The 18,793-nt window shown below is 48.5% G+C and overlaps 1 protein-coding gene across 1 annotated transcript in view; it reads right to left on the reverse strand.

Moving 5' to 3' along the window:
- Window positions 1-1,712: 1,712 nt before the first annotated feature.
- The window catches only part of VPS35L (VPS35 endosomal protein sorting factor like), a 132,667-nt gene continuing 115,586 nt past the window's right edge, over window positions 1,713-18,793 (reverse strand). Inside the window, 4 exon segments of the mRNA XM_007466923.1 lie at window positions 1,713-2,275; window positions 2,976-3,122; window positions 9,581-9,699; window positions 17,842-18,007. Of these exon segments, the coding sequence (XP_007466985.1) occupies window positions 2,177-2,275; window positions 2,976-3,122; window positions 9,581-9,699; window positions 17,842-18,007 (531 nt within the window). The 3' untranslated portion in view covers window positions 1,713-2,176.

Raw genomic sequence — 18,793 nt, forward strand, 5'->3', positions numbered from 1 at the left:
TTCCTGCTGTTTTGCCTTAGCCCACTAGGCCCCTCCCTGAGGCCACCTTTCTGTAACTAGACTGGCCCATCAAAAGTATTTGCCAGATAGACACAGTTCTCCCCTTAAAAATTGTGTGTTCAGCGCTGCAAACTTAGAACCGATCAGGTTTGTGGTTGGAATAATGCCCCCATGCCCCGCCCAAGTCCTAATCATTGGAACCTTTTAATATGTTGTGATACAAAACAAAAGGGAGTTTAAGGTAGCAGATGGAATTGTTTGCTAATCAGCTGACCTTAATATGATTAGACTGGGCCTACCCAGATAATCCAGGATTAGAAGTAGAAGAGGGGACAGAAGAGTCGAGACTTGCAGGAAACACTCAACGAGCTGTCACTAGTTTGAAGTTGAAGGGACCACGAGCCAAGGAATGCAGGCGGCCTCCAGAAGCTGGAAAAGGCAAGAAAACTGATTCTCCCCTAGAGCCTCCGGAAGGAATACAGCCCAGCTGACACCTTCACTTTGAAGGTAAGCCCACTGGACTTCAGACCAGTAGAGCTGTGAGGTGGTAAAACTGATGTTTTAAGCCACTAAGTTTGTAGTAATTTAAAGCAGCAATAGAAAATTAATACAGGCCTCATGCAGAAGTTTTTCTCACTTTCACCTGATTTCCTAAAATTTTTTGATTTTTTTGTGTGTTGTTGTTCCATCATCCTTCATGTAGTCGTAGCAGTAGACTTCACCTCACGTAGGCCATGGTCTTCAGAGACTGGCTAATTGATTTAGTAACAGGCTGAGGAAACCACACAAGAACATAGAAAATCTAAGCTTCCACCTGGGCCAGGTAACATATGGTTCAGAGGCTGCTTTGATGTAACGGATACCTGACCGAACGTGAAAGTCCAAGTCCAGGTTAATGGAAGGAAGAGCATTAGGAATTCACTGACTCAGGCTTGGGCGCTGATGCTGTCTGATGTGTACAGCCTCAAAGTAGGTGACTTAAAAGTGCATAATTTGTAAATTTGCTGATTGAGTTTCATTTGAATAGTATCATATAGTAAAAGTGGTATAGGAAATAATTTTAATGAAAATAATTTTGTGAAATAAAGGCGGCTTGGGAACATTTGAGCAATACCACCGTGCTTTCTGAATGTTATGTTCAGTTGAGGTGCATTCTTCAGTACACACTGTTCCTTAACGGAGGCCATTTTCTCAACAGAATCCTTGCATTGGGGTGGGGTGGGGTGGGGTTCACTATTAAGCGGGCCGGAAAATCCATAGCATATTCTTGGTCCTGAGCTATTCAATTAAAACACGAGTTTATGTAAATTAAAAAAAATTTTAGCTACTTTTACTGTGTGGACTGTAATCAGGCTTCTCACAGAGTAGAGGTGAAATGTAGTCTATCTACATTCAGTGTATACCTTCCAAAAGTACAATAGTTTGGGAGCACTTTTAATCCACAACTTGGATGCATTTTCCTGCACAAGGGGTTCGGCTGTGAGTCACCACCACCACCAATATTAATGCTCTTACTGATTCAAAATGTCAGTGTTAGCTCATTAGTGGTAATACAAGAATCAGATTCCGCCAAACTGATAAAAAAAGTAGACAGAATCATATGCTGTTTAGGGTTATGGCTGCAAGAAAACCAGGTGGTATGTTTAGACACGTTCTCTTCCGCATGAGAGTCAACTGTAATTAAATGAACAGTCAGTCATGAACGTTAAGTGTTCCTTCAGGAGGTTTATTCAGTTACAGTATATTTTCCATCGAAGCCACAGGGAATCTCAGATTTGACCTCACTTTCTCCTTTAATCCACCAGCATATTCTAAATCCAATCAATCAAGAGCTGATTTTGATATAAAGCAAATTAGGGAAAGAGCACAGTGGGTCTGTCAAAGTGGACTGCTTTCCAAGGTTCTTTTTCCAATTAAAAAACACTTTCCAGAAAGGAAAGATGTTACTTGCATTCTTCAGTTTTTCCCTAAAGGCCCATCTGAAGGCCACCCTGTGCAAAGAAACACTAAGATGCTGTGCTCAGTGAGCAGGAGTGGATTCGAATGCTCTGACAGCTCCCGCTTGTTCACTTCACTGGCAGAATAATCTAGGAGAGAAGCCAATCTGTACGTGTGTAAAAATAAAAACAAAAACGCAAAACAGGTCTTTCTGGACTTGGCACCAGAGCCCCTAGGGTCAGGTCCTCGTCTGCAGAGGGAGCCTGAGGGCCAGCTCGGTCAGATGCCCCATGTCTGGGTGTTTGCTTCGCTTCTTGATGTATTCCAGAGTTTTCACCTAGGAGGAAAGAGAAAAGACTCATCTCCTTTCTGGTTCATAACTCTCAAGGCTCCAACAAATCAGCCATATCGGGAGCTCTGGCTTTTTTCTTAGCAGAGAAGGGAGGGGAAGAAACCAGCAGTTTTTAAATAAGACTCCTTAGGTTATAGCTTGCTCTTAAAGTCACCAGGAATGACTGGTGTTTTCATACATGTGGTTTTTATTCAGAGGGAATTAATTCTTAATACTACTCAGTGGTCCCTTGGTTCCAGGACCAAACTGAGGATACTGAATCCCTTATAGAAAATGGTGTAGTATTTGCATATCACCTGCATACCTCCCCCTGTATATTTAAATCATCTCTAGATGACTTATAACACCTAATACAATGTAAATGCTATGTAAATAGTTGCCGATAGGTGGCAAATTCCGGTTTTGCTTCTTGGAAGTTTCTGGAATTTTTTCCCCCCTGAATATTTTTGATCTGTGGTTGGTTGAATCTGAGGATGCCAAACTTGCAGATACGGAGAGCCAGCTGTACTTTGTAGGGCCTGGCACCTTTCTGGAAGGGGAGACTGGGGCTGTTTGATGCCCAGGCCCTGATGTTGTGTTGAGGCCACTTGTGCCTGGCCAGTGGGCTTGCGTCCCTCGCCAGGACAGCCGTGCCCGGTGGGCGTTGTGAGGGCCCCCACTCCCCCCGCCCCTCCCCTCGCCTCACCACGGTCCTGGTGTCCGCACAGCCGTGCCTCTGTGCCAGGTGCCACAGGTTGACGGACAGCTGGTTGAGCCTGTTACTGCGCAGGTCCCCGTGGGCCAAGATGCTGTTAAAGAAGGAAAGGCCCAACGAGCTCTGGCGCTTTAGGGCCTGATACAGAAAAAAGAGGTTACTGTCTGGCACTGGGCCTCAGGCCCGACCCAGTGTTGACGCTGCCAGGGGTTCCAAGGCCAGCTCTACCACGGATCTTCTGGAGGGTGAGCTGCTTAACCTCCCCGGGTTACCCCAGCACTGATAGGCCGTCTTGCATTAATGCAAGTACAGGAGTAAACTGAACGGTAAGATACGTCTCTTCCAGACGTGTCCTCAAGCCACCCAAAGTTTCAGTCACTATTCCCACCCTCTGGGTGCTGGTAATAAAGACCAAAGACAGGTCCCCGTGAATAATGCTCTCCAATGCCCGGTGCCCATGCCCAGCTTTTATAGGAACAATTAGGTGTTCTTCACACCAGATCATTCCTCTTTGCTCAGTGATCTGATGCGAAAGGTACTCTCAAACAAGTAAAGTCTAACCAAAACATCAGAGTAGACCAAACCTGAACCCCAGCTTTCAATGGTAAAGACAGAAGAGAAACTAAATCTCCAAAACGCAACAGGCCCAGGAGAAAAGATACCAGCTCCCGAAGGCAAACAAAGGCACCTGGGAAGGCCCAAGTCAGCAGGTGGGCCTGAGCAGGGGACCAGGTCAGATCACACATCTGTGTGGGTCCTGGAGAGCTGACGCCCGGACCCTTGCTGGGTGCTCTTGGCTGGCGCTGCAGACATCAGTGCTGCCAGGAGGAGCCTTGAGTGTCTGCTTTGCTCCTTGGCAGCTAGTGGGTATGGGGTCCTTACACTGTGACAGGTATGAGCTCTGTGCTTTACACAGCTCACCTTGTTTAATCTTCACAACGACTCTCTGTAGGTAGGCAGGATTCTAGAGCTGGATCCCTCCCAACTCCTGGTTATCCAAACACTAATCTAGGTGCTACTGTGAAGGGACTTTGCAGGTGTGATTAAGGTTATGGACCTTAGGGAGGTAATCCTGGATTATCTGGGTGGGCCCAATCTACTCACTTGAGCCCTAAAAAGCAGAGAAATTTTTCAGGCTAGAGTCAGAGACAGGTAGCAGAAGAGGAAAGCAAAGGAAAGATGACACAGAAGGGGAGACCAGAAAGATTTGAAGCATGAGAAGGACACGACCACTGCTGGCTTTCAAGATGGTAGAAGGGGGCCAAGAGCTAAGAAATGCAGGCGGCTTCTAGAAGCTGAGAACAACCCTCAGCCAACAGCCAGCAAGGAAGCAGGACCTCAGTCTTACACCGTATGGAACTGAAGTGGCCAACTCAAATAAGCTGGGAGGTGGATTTTTCCCAGTGCCTCCTGGTAAGAGCCCAGCCAGTCAACACCTTGATTTTGGCTTTGTGAAACCAGGAGCAGAGAAACTGGCCCGGCCAGCACCAACTTCTGACTTCCCAAACTGGTGAGATAATAAATGGGGGTTGTTTTTAAGTTTGTGGTGACTTAAAGCTGTAATAGGAAACCAGTACGCTCCCATTTTGCTGATGAGGTCAGAAAGCTTCAGGAACTTGCTCAAGAACCACAGCCAGCAAGTGCAGAGTGAGGATTTGAGCTCCAGTCGTCCAATTCTGGAGCCTGTGCTGGTACCCACACCCTCCCATGTCCGCCCCAGGTTATAAGATGTTCCCATAGACCCACGTTTAACCTCACACTAGGCATCCAAATTCTGAAGAAGCTAGTAACAGATCTGCCCAGTGCAGCTACGCAGTTTTATCCAGGGAAATAGGAACGATTTGATGTGCTTTAGACCAATACATATTGTTTTCCTGCTTTTTTCAAACAACCTACTAACTGTCCATCTGTCCATGCATCCTTCCATGTGTGGAGCCCATAGAGCAGCAGACTACGCTAACTGCGGAGCCAGCTTTGTTACCCCCTCCTGCTGCCCTCTCCCAAGTGAGGATTTAAAGTCTTCTAGTGGAGAAAAAAACAATGCAATAAAACTGCCAAGGAGCAGCTAAGAATGCAGTTGGGTGACAGTGGCTGAGTGACGACAGTGAAGAGACCCAAGCCCCCTAAATTGAGCCTGCCTGGACAACGGTCGGGACCAGGTGACCGTCATAGAAGCAGCTGAGCCGACTGAACAGCACTGCTGTCAAGGAGCGGGGTCACGCTGTCGGGTCCCAAGCCTGCAGGCACAAGGAGGGAAGGCTGGTAGACTCTTAACTGGCTGGCAACTGCCTGCTTTGGGTTCCTTTGTTTAATCAGACAGTGAGCTCTGCCCCAGTCGGGAAGGGGGCAGAGACCATCCAGTGGGGTCCAGCCCATCCTGCTAGCCTTTTCAACTGGCTCTCATCTGATGCCTGGGCCCTGGTTTCTGCTCAGACCTAGAGGACCAAGCTAACAGAAAACTCTCAAATCCAAACTATAAGAGTCTCCCAAGAGAGGCCCTTTAACTACATTTCTTTGAAGCAAGGGAGAATTTTTAAAAGTCAAACAAGTAAGACAGTATCTTACTGGTCACTTCTCTATTCTGTATCTTCTCAAGCATTTTACTCTAAAAGCCCAGTTCGTATGTGTTTTAAATGCACAGCTGATTAAAAATGAGATCATTAGAGATGGGTCTGGGGATGAGCAGGCCGGAGCAGGCAGGCAGCCTACGTGCAGACAGACCCAGGAAACTGAACGCGTTATGAGAGACCAAACCAGGGCCTCCAGCCCCTCCTCTCCCTACAGAGGTTTTAAATAGAAGAGCTTCTTTTGTTTCTTTTCCTGGGGGAATTGTCATTTGCAGGAAGTTGTAACCGTCTGGCATGGTTCCCAGCCTCACCACACCCAAACAAACAGCTTCATAAAGCTCGTGACTAGGGCAGGGCTGGCTCCTTTACGTGCACATACAGGACAATTTTGGAAGCAGGGCTGATACCAGCGCTGAGAGATGAGACACTCAGCTGGGGCACCAGCGCTGGGCTTTCACAGTGCCCAGCTTGGCTCCAGAGCAGCTGGAGAGAGGTCCGAGTACTCCGGGCTCTAGAGGCCTCCCCTCCCAGGGCTGCCTGTGCCGAATCTCACAGCATGCTGTTAAAATGAAGGATGACATGTTCCATCTTAGCTCAGTCCACCCATATTTTTTCTAATAAATGTGCATATATGGGCAGACATTTTCCGTGAGAGTCCCTGGTATTTATGTGAGTTGAAACGTCCTTCAGAAACTTTCCAGGCCTGCTATTCTTTCAGAATTATTTCAGAGTCCTTATCACAGTCAATGCCTCCTCCCCCAAGAGAAAGAGACAAATGTTAAAACAGTTCTAAATTATATGGTTCCGGGCTCTCTTTTTGTTGTGAGCCTGGAGGTCCTAGACTGTGGTTCTTTATACTGTCAGCAGCCACCTCTGATTAGACCCAGCCTGTCTCGTCAGAGTGAAGAAATGCATTTTCAAGCCCCGGGGCACATGTTTCTTGGGCACGATGTGTCAAACACACAGCCCTGCTCTGGCAAGAAGCTAGAGCCAGAGACTTTGGCTGTAGGGATCAGGGAAGGTGCTAAGAATCCTTCACAGCAGGGGAGTGACCAGTGCAAGCTGAAGGTGAAGGACTCCATTTCTCCTGCAGCGTAATGAGGGCTCTCTCCTGAAAGCTGCCTACCGCAGAGACGAAGTTTACAGGCTTTCGAAAAAGGCCTTTCAGGGCTTCCCTGGTGGCGCAGTGGTTAAAAATCCGCCTGCCAATGCAGGGCACACGGGTTCAAGCCCTAGTCTGGGAAGATCCCACATGCCACGGAACAACTAAGTCCGTGTGCCACAACTACTGAGCCTGCGCTCTACAGCCCGCGCTCCGCAACAAGAGTAGCCACCGCAATGAGAGAAGCCAGTGCACCGCAGCAAAGAGTAGCCCCCGCTCGCCTCAACTAGAGAAAAGCCCGGGTGCAGCAACAAAGACCCAGTGCAGCCAAAAAGAAAATAAATAATTTTAAAAAAAAAGAAAGAAAGAAAAAGCCCTTTCAGTTGGAGGAGGGGAGTTACCTCTTCTAACACTAACTGGTTTGATAAACCAGTTCCTGAAGAAATTGGGGTTCTGATGCTGCCCCCTCCACTGACAGCCAGTGCCCTCCAAGCATTAACTCCCTGGCATTCTACAGCCCTGCACCCAGGGGGCCCCAGGGTCAGTGGGACCCACCCACAATCCTCCCTCCCTAGAGAGGGCGCTGGGAGGCACTTGGGGCCCCCAGGGTGGCAGTGGTTCCGTGTTTTCCATCTGCCCTTTGGCCTACTAACCTTAAGGCTGGCCCTGTGTGCAGTGCCCCTGACCTCGGCAGTGGCTACTGGGGAATGGAGTCTGGAAAAAATCCCACTCTCTCCAGGACTTGCTTGAATACCCTGGGGAGAATGGGAATGCGGGACATACATGTATGTTGCGTGTGTGTGTGTGTGTGTGTGCGCGCGCGCATGTGCACCCACAGCTATAGAATATTCTCATGGTTTCTGTGGTGGGGTGGGGAAGGGGGGAAGGGCAATGGTGGCATTCTGTACAGTCCTGGAAGTGAGTAAGAATTAAAAGTCCAGTTTGATCTTATTTTGTCTTCAAAGGATTTAGTGGGGTGGGGAGTAGAGAAGCAGATCCTAAAAACGTGAGACTTGAGGTTTGGGAAGGAGGGAGCTGGGGAAGCATGTGGGCAGGAAGGGAAGGGCTGGAAAGCCACTGGGAACCCTGCAGTTCGAAGTCTGTCCTGGGTTTGGGAAAGGGAATTGGAGGGGGTGGGGGGTGAGTGGCAGTGAGAAAAAACAGAAATCTGCCAACATGAGATCAGGAATGAGCTGTCAGTTTGTTTGGAGTAGCGAAGAGCAAGACTGGCGGGGGCTGGGGCAGACAAGGAGGCAGAAGCCTGACATGAGCTGCCCCAGGGGAAGGATGCGGGGAAAGGTCAGGCACTGGCTTTGACTCCAGAGTCACTGCCAACCTCCCCACCCTGATTACACAGCAGGGCCTTAACGCAATATCCACCACCAAGCCTGAAGAGCTTCTGGGATCAAACTGTCACCCACATGTTTGAGCTGAAGCTGCAAAACTGGAGTAACTGGGGAAGGGTACCAGGTAGTTATTTAGATCGTACTATAATTTGGAAATTATTCTGAAATCAGTCAAGCATCTATCTATAATACGGAGAATATGGGAAAAACTGCTCTGAAAAGGCAACGACGCAACATCTGATAAAGGAATATATTCTGTGGGTCAGAGCATGGGTTCTAGAAGATTGCCTTGACCACATTCCATAGCTGCCACTATAGGGTTCAGTTTCCTCATCTGGAAAGTGTAAAGGGGTAACAGCTGTTTCCACTCATGGGACTCTTGTGAGATGAAACCACACACGCAAAGTTCTCCACACTACACTTACATATAAGAAAGGCTGGGATGGGAATTTCCTGGCTGTCCAATGGTTAGGACTCCGAGCTTTCACTGCCAAAGGCCCGGGTTCAATCCCTGGTCGGGGAACTAAGATCCTGCAAGCTGTGGGGTGCGGCAAAAAAAAGAAAAAGAAAAAGGCTGGGCAAGCATAGCCTACTATCATGGTTGGGCAACAACCGTATGCCACTTCTTAAAAAGTAAGTGGTGGGCTTCCCTGGTGGCGCAGTGGTTGAGAGTCCGCCTGCCGATGCAGGGGACATGGGTTCGTACCCCGGTCCGGGAAGATCCTACATGCTGCGGAGCGGCTGGGCCCGTGAGCCATGGCCGCTGAGCCTGCGCATCCGGAGCCTGTGCTCTGCAACGGGAGAGGCCACAACGGTGAGGCCCGCGTACCGCAAAAAAAAAAAAAAGTAAGTGGTAAGGCCTTGACCGAGGAGGATGATGCAGTGGCTACGGATTCACGCTTGAGGATCTGGGTGGGAACCCTGTTCTGTCACAACCAGAGGAAACCAAGAGCTCTGGAAACCTCTCTGAGCCTCGATTTTCTTTTCTGTCCAAGGAGAATGAATGCAGCACCTACATCACAGGGCTGTTGTGGACCTCAAAGAGCTAAGGTGTGGAAAGTGCAGGCTGTTACTCAACATGCACTGATTGAGCGCCCGCTGTATGCCAGGTTCGAGGTGAGGATGCCGGGGTGAGTGACAGATGGATCCCAGAGACCCTGTCTCAGGCACAGGCAGGTCTCCGAGACCCACGTCTCGAGGTCCTGGCCACATGGAGCTTACATTCTGGTGGGGAGGCAGGCGACTGAGAAGTGAACACACAGAGCATTTCAGAGAATGCCCGAGCGTCACAGGGACAGTTCAGAGGGACGCAGGAGTATAGTGGCTACTTGACACAGGGTTCAGGGAAGGCCACTCTGAGAAGGTACTTGAGCTGAGACCCGAATGATGAGAGGGGTGGCCAGGGGAACCCTGGGGAGGCGCAGTACAGGCAGAGAAAATGGCAGGAGCAAAGGCCCCGGAGCCCTCGATGAACAGTCTTCACACAGGCGCATCACTCTCTGGACGAACCAATGTCCAAGCACCCTGGGAACGCGTGCTTTCAGGGCAAGCGGCAGGGATGGGGGCGGCAGGGGCACCTACCTCGTCCTTGGCCAGGGTTTTCAGATGCTCCAGGATCTGAGCCATCACCATCTCGCACAGCTTGTTGTTCTCAGCCAGAAACTTGGAGTCTCCCCCGTAGAGGCTGTCATTGGAGTCAACTGATGGAAGAAACCAGAGCAGTGAGACATTCCCAAGTCCAAGGCCAGGGAGAGGCAGCCGTGGTGTCAGCAGGTGGCAGGAAATCACAGCAGGGCAAATGGAAACGGCCAGAATTTCCCACGGGCTTGGGCCCTTGGGAATCACGGAGAAAACACCTGGCCTTCCAGACAGTCTAGGCCAGAGAGCTCAGACTCTGAAGTCTGTCCCCTCTGGCCCAGGCATGGAGGGGGACAGCAAGCATCACAGTGGCCATCAGAATGGCTGTCAATACTGAGCGCTGGTGTGCCAGGCAATGGGCTCAGCGCTTCACAGGTGTTACTGTGGAGTCCTCATAACCAGCATGTGCAAGAGATGACAGATGGGGACACGGAGGCGCCGAGCCTGTCCCAGCCAGGATCCCAAACTGGGAGGCTCCCGTCAAAGCCTACGCAGTTAAGCACCGCCCCCAGCCCCCTGCCCTGTCACTCCGCCTCAAAACTTCTGCAGATGGAACAGAAGGTTCTCTATGTCTTCTCGCAAACCTGAATCCTTTCACTAAAGTCCCCTCTCTCCTTGGGCATCTCCTGTGACGGCCGCTGTCTAGAGAAAGAGCAGCTGCAAGAACAGCCTGGGTTTGACCTCCCCCCTCCCTCCTTCCTATCGACCTTCGCACAAAGCATGACCTCTGGGTAAGGAAGGAGAGGGACCCTACAGGGTGCTGTTTTGTGCTTGGTTTTTTTTTCACTTAATGATTCCTGGAGCTATTTCCGTATCAGCATATATGGATGTGCTGCTTTGCTTGTACTAGCTGAGCAGTAGTCCATTGTGTGATGGACCAGAATGCTTTTGGTTGGTCCCTCCTGCGGACACTTCAGTGGTTCTCTTTCTTTTTTTTGTTGGGGGGGCGGGCACGGTAAGGGGTCAGGGCCAGGCTGCTGCAAAGTCTGTAAGGGAACCACAACCTCTGCCTTGCAGAGTCGATTCTTTCCCTCCATGCCTTTTCTCGCCAGATCCTTTTTTAACTGCTTTCACCCCAACTCCCAAATGCCGACTTGTACGTGGCTGAGCATAGTTATTTCCGGTGTGAATGAGCGGCACTCAGTTCAGTGCAAAACCATCGGAGCACCCTCAGTGCTAAGTGATCAAGGAGAGGAAAAGTGCAGTGGCAGCTCTTAGATGTTTCTGATCTGGTGGAGACCTAAAATTTGGGCCACTGTCCCAGGTGCAGTGACATCTGATAAAGCAGAGGCCGTGCAGGTGGCTTGGGGGGGCATGGCTGGGCTTATACAGCCATGTACACACAGTGCTAATCCAGTTCATGGTTTAGAGACGTTGTCAATAAACCGGTTCAGCTTAGCTCATCTGGGGGAATGTGGTTTGCTGTGCTCTTCTCGGCCCAGCTCATCACCAGCCCCAGGATCCTGTCTCCTAGGCATATACAGTCAAAAAGGGATGATACATATGAGATCACGGTAAAGCCCATGAAGTTGTGTGATGCAAACAAGAGGTAACACCACAAGCGAGGGACACAGGGCACCCGTTTAGCTTGCAGATTGGTGAGGCTGAGAGTCAGAGCCACAATGGATAGCCCCATTATGGTCAAAGTCACCAGCCGTCTGTCAGGGCCTGCACAGAACTATTCCCTGGACTGCTGGCAACAAGCTACAGAACCAGGGGATCACGTTAAACAGGCATTGGCCATGAAGACAAGGAAAGCCAAGGTACAATGTGCAGGGATGGCTTCTGAGCTTTTAAGAAAGTGACCCCTCTTAGGGTCACTTATAGGAAAATTGGCAAATACATCAATGTATCAGAAATACATCTAAATGGCCTATAATTTTAGGGGGAAAAAAAGTTCAATTTCACTAGTGATCAAAGAACAGAAAACTAAAACCACAGAAGAACTTTTAGTAAAACATCACCTATCAGATTAACAAAGGTGAGAAAGAATACCAGGTTTTGATGTAGGCTGGGCAAACTGCTGGTGGGAGTGCCATAGTTTGGAAATCAGTAAGAAAAGCCTTAAGAAATGTCCAGTACCACTTCACACCCATTAGGATGGCTGTTATTTAAAAACAACAACAGAGAGGAAAATAAGTATTGATGAAGATGTGGAGAAACTGGAAGCCTCGTGCATCGCTGGTGAGGATATAAAATGGTGCAGCTGCTGTGGGAAAGCAACTCCAGGATCCAGCAACTCCAATGCTCAAAGGACTTGAAAGCAGAAGCTCAAACAGATACATGTACATGAATGTTCATAGCAGCATTATTCACAAGAGCCGAAAGGTGGAAACAACCCAAGTATCCACTGACAGATCAACAGATAAGCAAAAAACGTGGTTTAGTGGTTTATCTAAACAGTGGCATATTATTCAATCACAAAAAGGAATGAAATTCTACTACATGTTACAACATGGATGAACCTTGAAAGCATTATAAGAGAAATGTGCCAGACACAAAAGGACAACTAGGGCTTTCCTTGTGGCACAGTGGTTAAGAATCCGCCTGCCAATGCAGGGGACACGGGTTCGATCCCTGGTCCAGGAAGATCCCACATGCCACGGAGCAACAAAGCCCGTGCGCCACAAATACTGAGCCTGTGCTCTAGAGCCCGGGAGCCACAACTACTGAGCCCGCACGCCTAGAGCCCGTGCTCCACAACAAGAGAAGCCACCGCAATGAGAAGCCCGAGCACCGCAATGAAGAGTAGCCCCCGCTCGCTGCAACTAGAGAAAGCTCACGTGCAGCAACGAAGACCCAACGCAGCCAAAAATAAATAATAATAAAAAGGACAACTATTGTATGACTCCACTTATAATGAGGTACCACAGAAGATGCAAATTCATAAAGACAGAAAGTAAAATAGAGGTCACCAAAGGCTGGGGGGAGGGGGGAAGGGGGAAGTTAGTGTTCATTGGGTACAGAGTTTGTTGGGGAGGATGAAAAAATTTTGGAAATGGATAATGGTGATGGTTGCACAACACTGCAACTATACTTGATAAAACTGAATTGTACATTTAAAAATAGTTAAAATGGTAAACTTTATATGTATTTTATCACTTTGTATATTTTACTCCAAAAAAAAAAAGTCTTAGTACAGAAAAAGGTCAGGTCTTTGACTTGGGAAAACCCACTCCAAGGGATTTATCCTAAGAAAATCATCCCCCCAGTTGCACAAAGATGCATATATGTGATATTGTTTCACATATGGATAATGTTCATTGTATGTTCAACATACAAGGTTCATTGTATGGTCAATGTATGTTCATTATAAATGTTGTGTATAATGGTGAGAGGAGAAGCAATGGAAATATCTACCAAGAGTTTTGATTAAATGCTCTGTGGCATTAGCATTAAATATAATACTATGGAGACAATAAAAGTATATGATCTATAGTTGTTAACTACCATGTACTACACTATACTATACTATTGCTACAATATACTATTACTGAAAGATACTTATAATATACTGTTAGTAAAGTGACAAACCAGTATACCTATATACCACACACAGACATATATAGCCATATATTTCCTAATTTATAACTTCCTAAGAACCAATTTTTTCAATTAAAAAATTATATTTTATTACTTTATATATTCCCTGTAATCTGTCTTGAATCTTTTGGGGGATGGTACAGGTATAAGCATATAGTAATTAACTGATTGACAAAATAATTTCAGGATGCTGCACGTGCATTTCTAGCTGCTATTTCAAGAATAATTCCTTCTTCTACTTCAATAAAACTGTACATAATATTCTTTTAAAATTCTTACATTTACATTTAACTCCCAATTAGGCATTTGGGGAAAGTATGAAGGAGGAAGAATGACACTATGAAATGTTTTTTTTTTTTTTTGCGGTACGCGGGCCCCTCACTGCTGTGGCCTCTCCCGTTGCGGAGCACAGGCTCCGGACACAGAGGCTCAGTGGCCATGGCTCACGGGCCCAGCAGCTCCGCGGTATGTGGGATCTTCCCGGACCGGGGCACGAACCCGCGTCCCCTGCATCGGCAGGCGGACTCTCAACCACTGCGCCACCAGGGAAGCCCTGAATTGTATTTTTTAATGAGCCATTCTTTGCTTATTTTTTTCCAAATAAATTACTACTGAGTTTCTAAGTGGGAAAAAAAAACTCCTTCTTCTTTTATCCCCAGCTTTTTACTTAAACAAATGTCAAGGCTGTAGAACAGTGGGAATAACAGTACATTGAAGCGCTGCCTCTCTCTCACCCACAGCATCACCAGTTGATGCCGTTTTGCCACTTCTGTGAAGCTCTCTCACTTGCTCTCTCCACAAACTCACGTACACACAGATATATGTCATTTTTTTTGGCTGAACCATTTGTAAGCAGGCTGCAGACATACTGCCTGAGAATGAGGAGAACAGCTGGTCTCCTTGCTCCCCAGCTTCTCTGTCCCCATGAAACCTCTACTCCGGTTCTGAACTGCCCCTTTGTGGGGAATATTGTGGGAGTGCTCTCCTGGGTCGGCTGCTGGCTTCGCAGTTGTTCCTGTGACACAGGTTGGTAGTGAATTGCCCTGGGCTGCAGGCATCCTTCCCAGGATTTCTGAGACAGCTCTGGCTCTGGCTGCTGTGTTTCAACTGCTGTCCATGACGTGGAAGACAGCAGTTATTCTTGTAAGAAGAGAAAAAAATTGATTCAGCCATTCACCACCATCTGATTTTGAAGGGTGGCAAAAATGCAGCTGGTAAAGGAATTTCTCACACCTGCTGCTGAGGACTCGGCTAGTTCCTGGCATAAATTCTCAGTCTTACTCTGAGATGGAGTAACCTGCTCTCCTTCGGATTAGCCCAGCAGCAGGGGAGAAGTGAGAAGGTCTAGGGCCACCTGCGGCCAACCACCCAAGCTGCAGGTATCCTGCCCAGAGGGGTCAGAGGCGTGTTCAGAGCAGCCCGCTCACACACGCAGAGCACGGACTAGGTGAGGGCCTGCTCTGCGCCAGCTTCCAGGACCCGGAGACTCGGTGGGTGGGGAACGGGCAAACCTGGTCCTGCCCTCACAGAGCACACACAGTCCACAGGAGGTGCAGACGAGCAAACGGGCAATCACAACCGCATGGGCTGCATGGCAGGAGAGGGCGGCCTGGGGGTCCCAGGATCCTAAAATCTAGGCTTGGGATGGAATTATAGAATCAGCGAGAGCCAGGCTGAACCCTGAAGGTGGAAAATTCACAAGAGAAAGTGAAAAACGGGGTCAGAAGTGGGGAAAAGTGTTTCCATGCTAACACTTGGTGGTGACAGAGTGGGGGAGAGAAGCGCGAAGTTGACAATCAGAAGTAATTTGGCCTGGCCAGAGTGTAAAGCAGGCCTGAGAGCCCAGACTGGCGCTCACAACGGGAAGAAATGAGATCCCTGGCAAATGGCTACTCAAAATAGCCCAGGATCTCTGCATCTGTCTGGCCCTGGGGTCACAACCCCAAATGCTTCAAGGGCCTGGCAGGTGACATGGAGGAGTGAAGGGGCTGTGCCGACTTCCCATGGGCCCCTGAGTTGTACTCTTCCAACTAGACATCTGCGTGTTAAATAAATAGACATTCAGTGTCAGAAGTGTCCTGCCCTTCCACAGCAAGCACACTCTCACGCACGCTCGCGTGACAGCAGTGGAGTTATGGCTCCAGGTCATTTCACAACATTCTCTTCTTATTCATCTGGAAAGAAAACAGCTAAGGCATCCTTCGTAAATGCAAAGAAAAAATCTGACCCCAGATTTTCAGAAGTTCGAACCTTTGTCAGCGCTGTCTAAAGAGCTGCCTCGACTGAGAAGGAGATGGGAAAATGGAGCCTCCACCCCTGCAAAGCCTCCCGGGGCCCCAGGACTCTCTGCTACGAAGACAACTGTCAGGTCACAATTGTGCACCCAGAGTAAACAGCTGGGCCGAGAAGGCAGCAAAGAAAACCCACCCTTCTGTTTTCATCTCTAAAAGCTAGAAAACTAGACTCCACCTCTCAAACACAGCCACGCTCCCTGTGCTGGCGCTCTGGCTCCTACAGTCCGCCCTGCTGTGCTGTGTAGACAGGGGATTCAGTGAATCTGTTTAAGGAAAGGAAGAGCGAGGAGAGGGCTTGCCCCTCTCATAGGGCCCAGGTTTACAGACCCACTTCCGTGGCAGCATCTGGTCCTCAAAAGTTTCTCTGTTGTTCTGAGCCCTCCGCGTGCCCTTCACAAGAGAGGAAATAAAAATGCCAAAGAACACAGGAAAAGCTCACCCTCATTAGCCATCAGAGAAATGCAAATTAACTCATCAGAAGAGGCAAAATGAACAAGACTGACCATATCAAGGGAACAAATGGAAATCTCATTCATGCCTGGTGGGAGTGTAAACTGGTATAACTACTTTGGAAAACAGTGAGACAGTACCTACCAGAGCTGAAAATAAGCAAATCCCACCAGCCAGCATTTCCACCCTGGGCATATACCCGACAGACATGAACCCCAAGAGTTATATATTCAGGAATGTTCACAACAGCACTCCTCACAACAGCTCAGAACTGCATCCACAGGGGAATGAAGAAATTCTGGTATATTCATACGATGGAATACTATGCAGCAATGCAAAAGGATGAACAACAGCTACACACAACACAGAAGAATCTCACAGACGTAACACTGAGTGAAAGAAGCCAGACGCCAAAGAATGCTTGCTAAATGAGTCCATTTACGGAAAAGTCAAAAATTGGCAAACTAATCTGTAATGTTAGAAGTCAGGAGAGCAATGTACCGTTAGAGAGGAAAGTGGTGGTGCTGAGTGGACGGGGGCATACGGGGGACTTCTGGGGAGCTAGTAATGTTTGATTCCTCTGTCTCGGTGGTGGTTACTGGGTGTATTCACCTTGTGATAATCTGCTGAGCTTTATGATTTATTGTATGTGTGTACTATAATATACTTTAATCAAAATACTGTTACTGGGCTTCCCTGGTGGCACAGTGGTTGAGAGTCCGCCTGCCGATGCAGGGGACGTGGGTTCGTGCCCCGGTCCGGGCGGATCCCACGTGCCGCGGAGCAGCTGGGCCCGTGAGCCATGGCCGCTGGGCCTGCATGTCTGGAGCCTGTGCTCCGCAACAGGAGGGGCCGCAGCGGTGAGAGGCCCGCGTACCGCAGGAAAAAAAAAAAAATACTGTTACTTTGTAATCAAGGAGGCAGCATAATGCATGTACCACAGTGAATTCCACTCCGAGCACTAACTGGCCTTGAGCCCTGGAAACCAAGTGTTTGGTAAAACCATGTTGTCTTTCGGTGTCTCCCCTTGCTTGTGTGTAAAATGGGGACACAAATGCCCGTCCTCCTCATAATGATGTCAGGATTAAAGGAGAAAGAGGCCCATGGAGTCTGGGGTGCCGTACCTAGCACACAGTAGGAGCTCAGATCGTGGGAGTTATCATCATGGACATTAACCAACCTCCCCAAGTTACCTCTTTACGTAACCTCAGCCCCCAAATGCCAGCCAGAGGAAGCCTCTCAGAGTTATAACAGGAGGCCATCCTTAGCACTGCAAATTTGTTCCCTAAAATATCCAAGTGTAGAGACAGTTGCTTAAACCCTGAAGTATTCATTTATTGGCCAAAATGCTTTTAACAATAGGGCCATTGTTTTGGAAACCGAAAATCGGAACTGAGGCTCTGACAAGCAGGAAGATGCTTAGGCTCACTGGGCAGAGGTCTGGAATTGGGACTGTCCCATGTTGTGTCAAGGACATGAGGAGGCTGCTCCCAAACCTGTAGGAGCAAGTTCAAGACGGCTGGTTGCATGTTGGGGAGCAAGGCCATCTCCTTCTTCCAAGCACCTGCTCTAAGGGTCCAGGTCAGGACCCACATGAAACTGGTAAGGAACAGGCCTGGGATGAAGGTCATGCATGTGCATATGTAGTCACCGTTCTAGGTTATTCTGTGGCACACCCAAGACATCACCGATCCAAGAGAGTGCTTCTCTGAACTCGTGTTTGCCAAAATGATCTTGGATGCTTGTTAAAGATACAAATTCTCAGGCCTCTTCCTGGGGATTCTAATTTAGAAGAGACAGATGGGGCCCAGGAACCTGTATTCTTAAAAGGGGATTAAATAAAAGAGAAAATGAAAACCCTGCACTTGCTGTTCAGAAGTTCAAACACAGTGCAGTCTGGTGGAGGGACCCAGCTACCTTTGTCTACGTGGTAGAGATAGGTCTCCTGGCTCATGGCGGACAGCAGGTGCAGGACACAGGTGTAGATGCGGATTTTCTCATCACTGTTGTCCTCCCAGGTGTAGTCCTGGATCACGTTGAGCAGCTCTCGAACAAGAAACAGAACCCCGTGTTCAGGATGATCCTAGTGGAGGACCAAAAAAAGGAAAAATAAACCTAGATGTGAAGCAGGAGGAAAAAATAAATCAAGACAGAAACCCAGGTCCCTCCCTTTAGCAGCTGCAGAGAAATTAAAGTGCCAGCTATGGTTAAACAATAGAGAGAAAAGTGACACAACGTTGTTAACTCCACTAAACAACACACTCCAGTCTGGGGAGACAAGCTTTGAGAGCTCTGGGTCTGAGGAAAGAAAGCAAAATTACCTGTCAGTTTAATGGGCTGTTTCCAAAATTACAGCCTTGCTCTTATGTCCATAACAGTAAAAAGCCCTGTTCTTCCAACTACAAAAGCTAGATTGCAGGTCTCGTTGCAGACAGCACAGCAGAAGCCACCTACCTCAGGTAAACCTCCAAATGATCACTGTCACCACCAAAGGCACCGACTCTAAACACAACCTCACTCTTTAGGGCATTCAGCAACATTAACAGCTAAATTGAGGATTCTCTCTTGGGAGAGGAAAAACCCAACAGTCAGTCACAGAGCTTATAACAGTGTTTCTCAGATGCTAAACTGAACCAGTGCTGGGATGCAAAAAAGTCAGCAGCTTCAATTCAGTTCCAAAAAGGATATGCAGGGCTTCCCTGCTGGCGCAGTGTTTGAGAGTCCGCCTGCCAATGCAGGGGACATGGGTTCGTGCCCCGGTCCGGGAAGATCCCACATGCCGCGGAGCGGCTGGGCCCGTGAGCCATGGCCGCTGGGCCTGCACGTCCGGAGCCTGTGCTCTGCAACGGGAGAGGCCACAACAGTGAGA

The sequence above is a fragment of the Lipotes vexillifer genome, unplaced genomic scaffold (assembly GCF_000442215.2).
Source record: "Lipotes vexillifer unplaced genomic scaffold, Lipotes_vexillifer_v1.1 scaffold232, whole genome shotgun sequence".
Classification (NCBI taxonomy): Eukaryota; Metazoa; Chordata; class Mammalia; order Artiodactyla; family Lipotidae; genus Lipotes; species Lipotes vexillifer.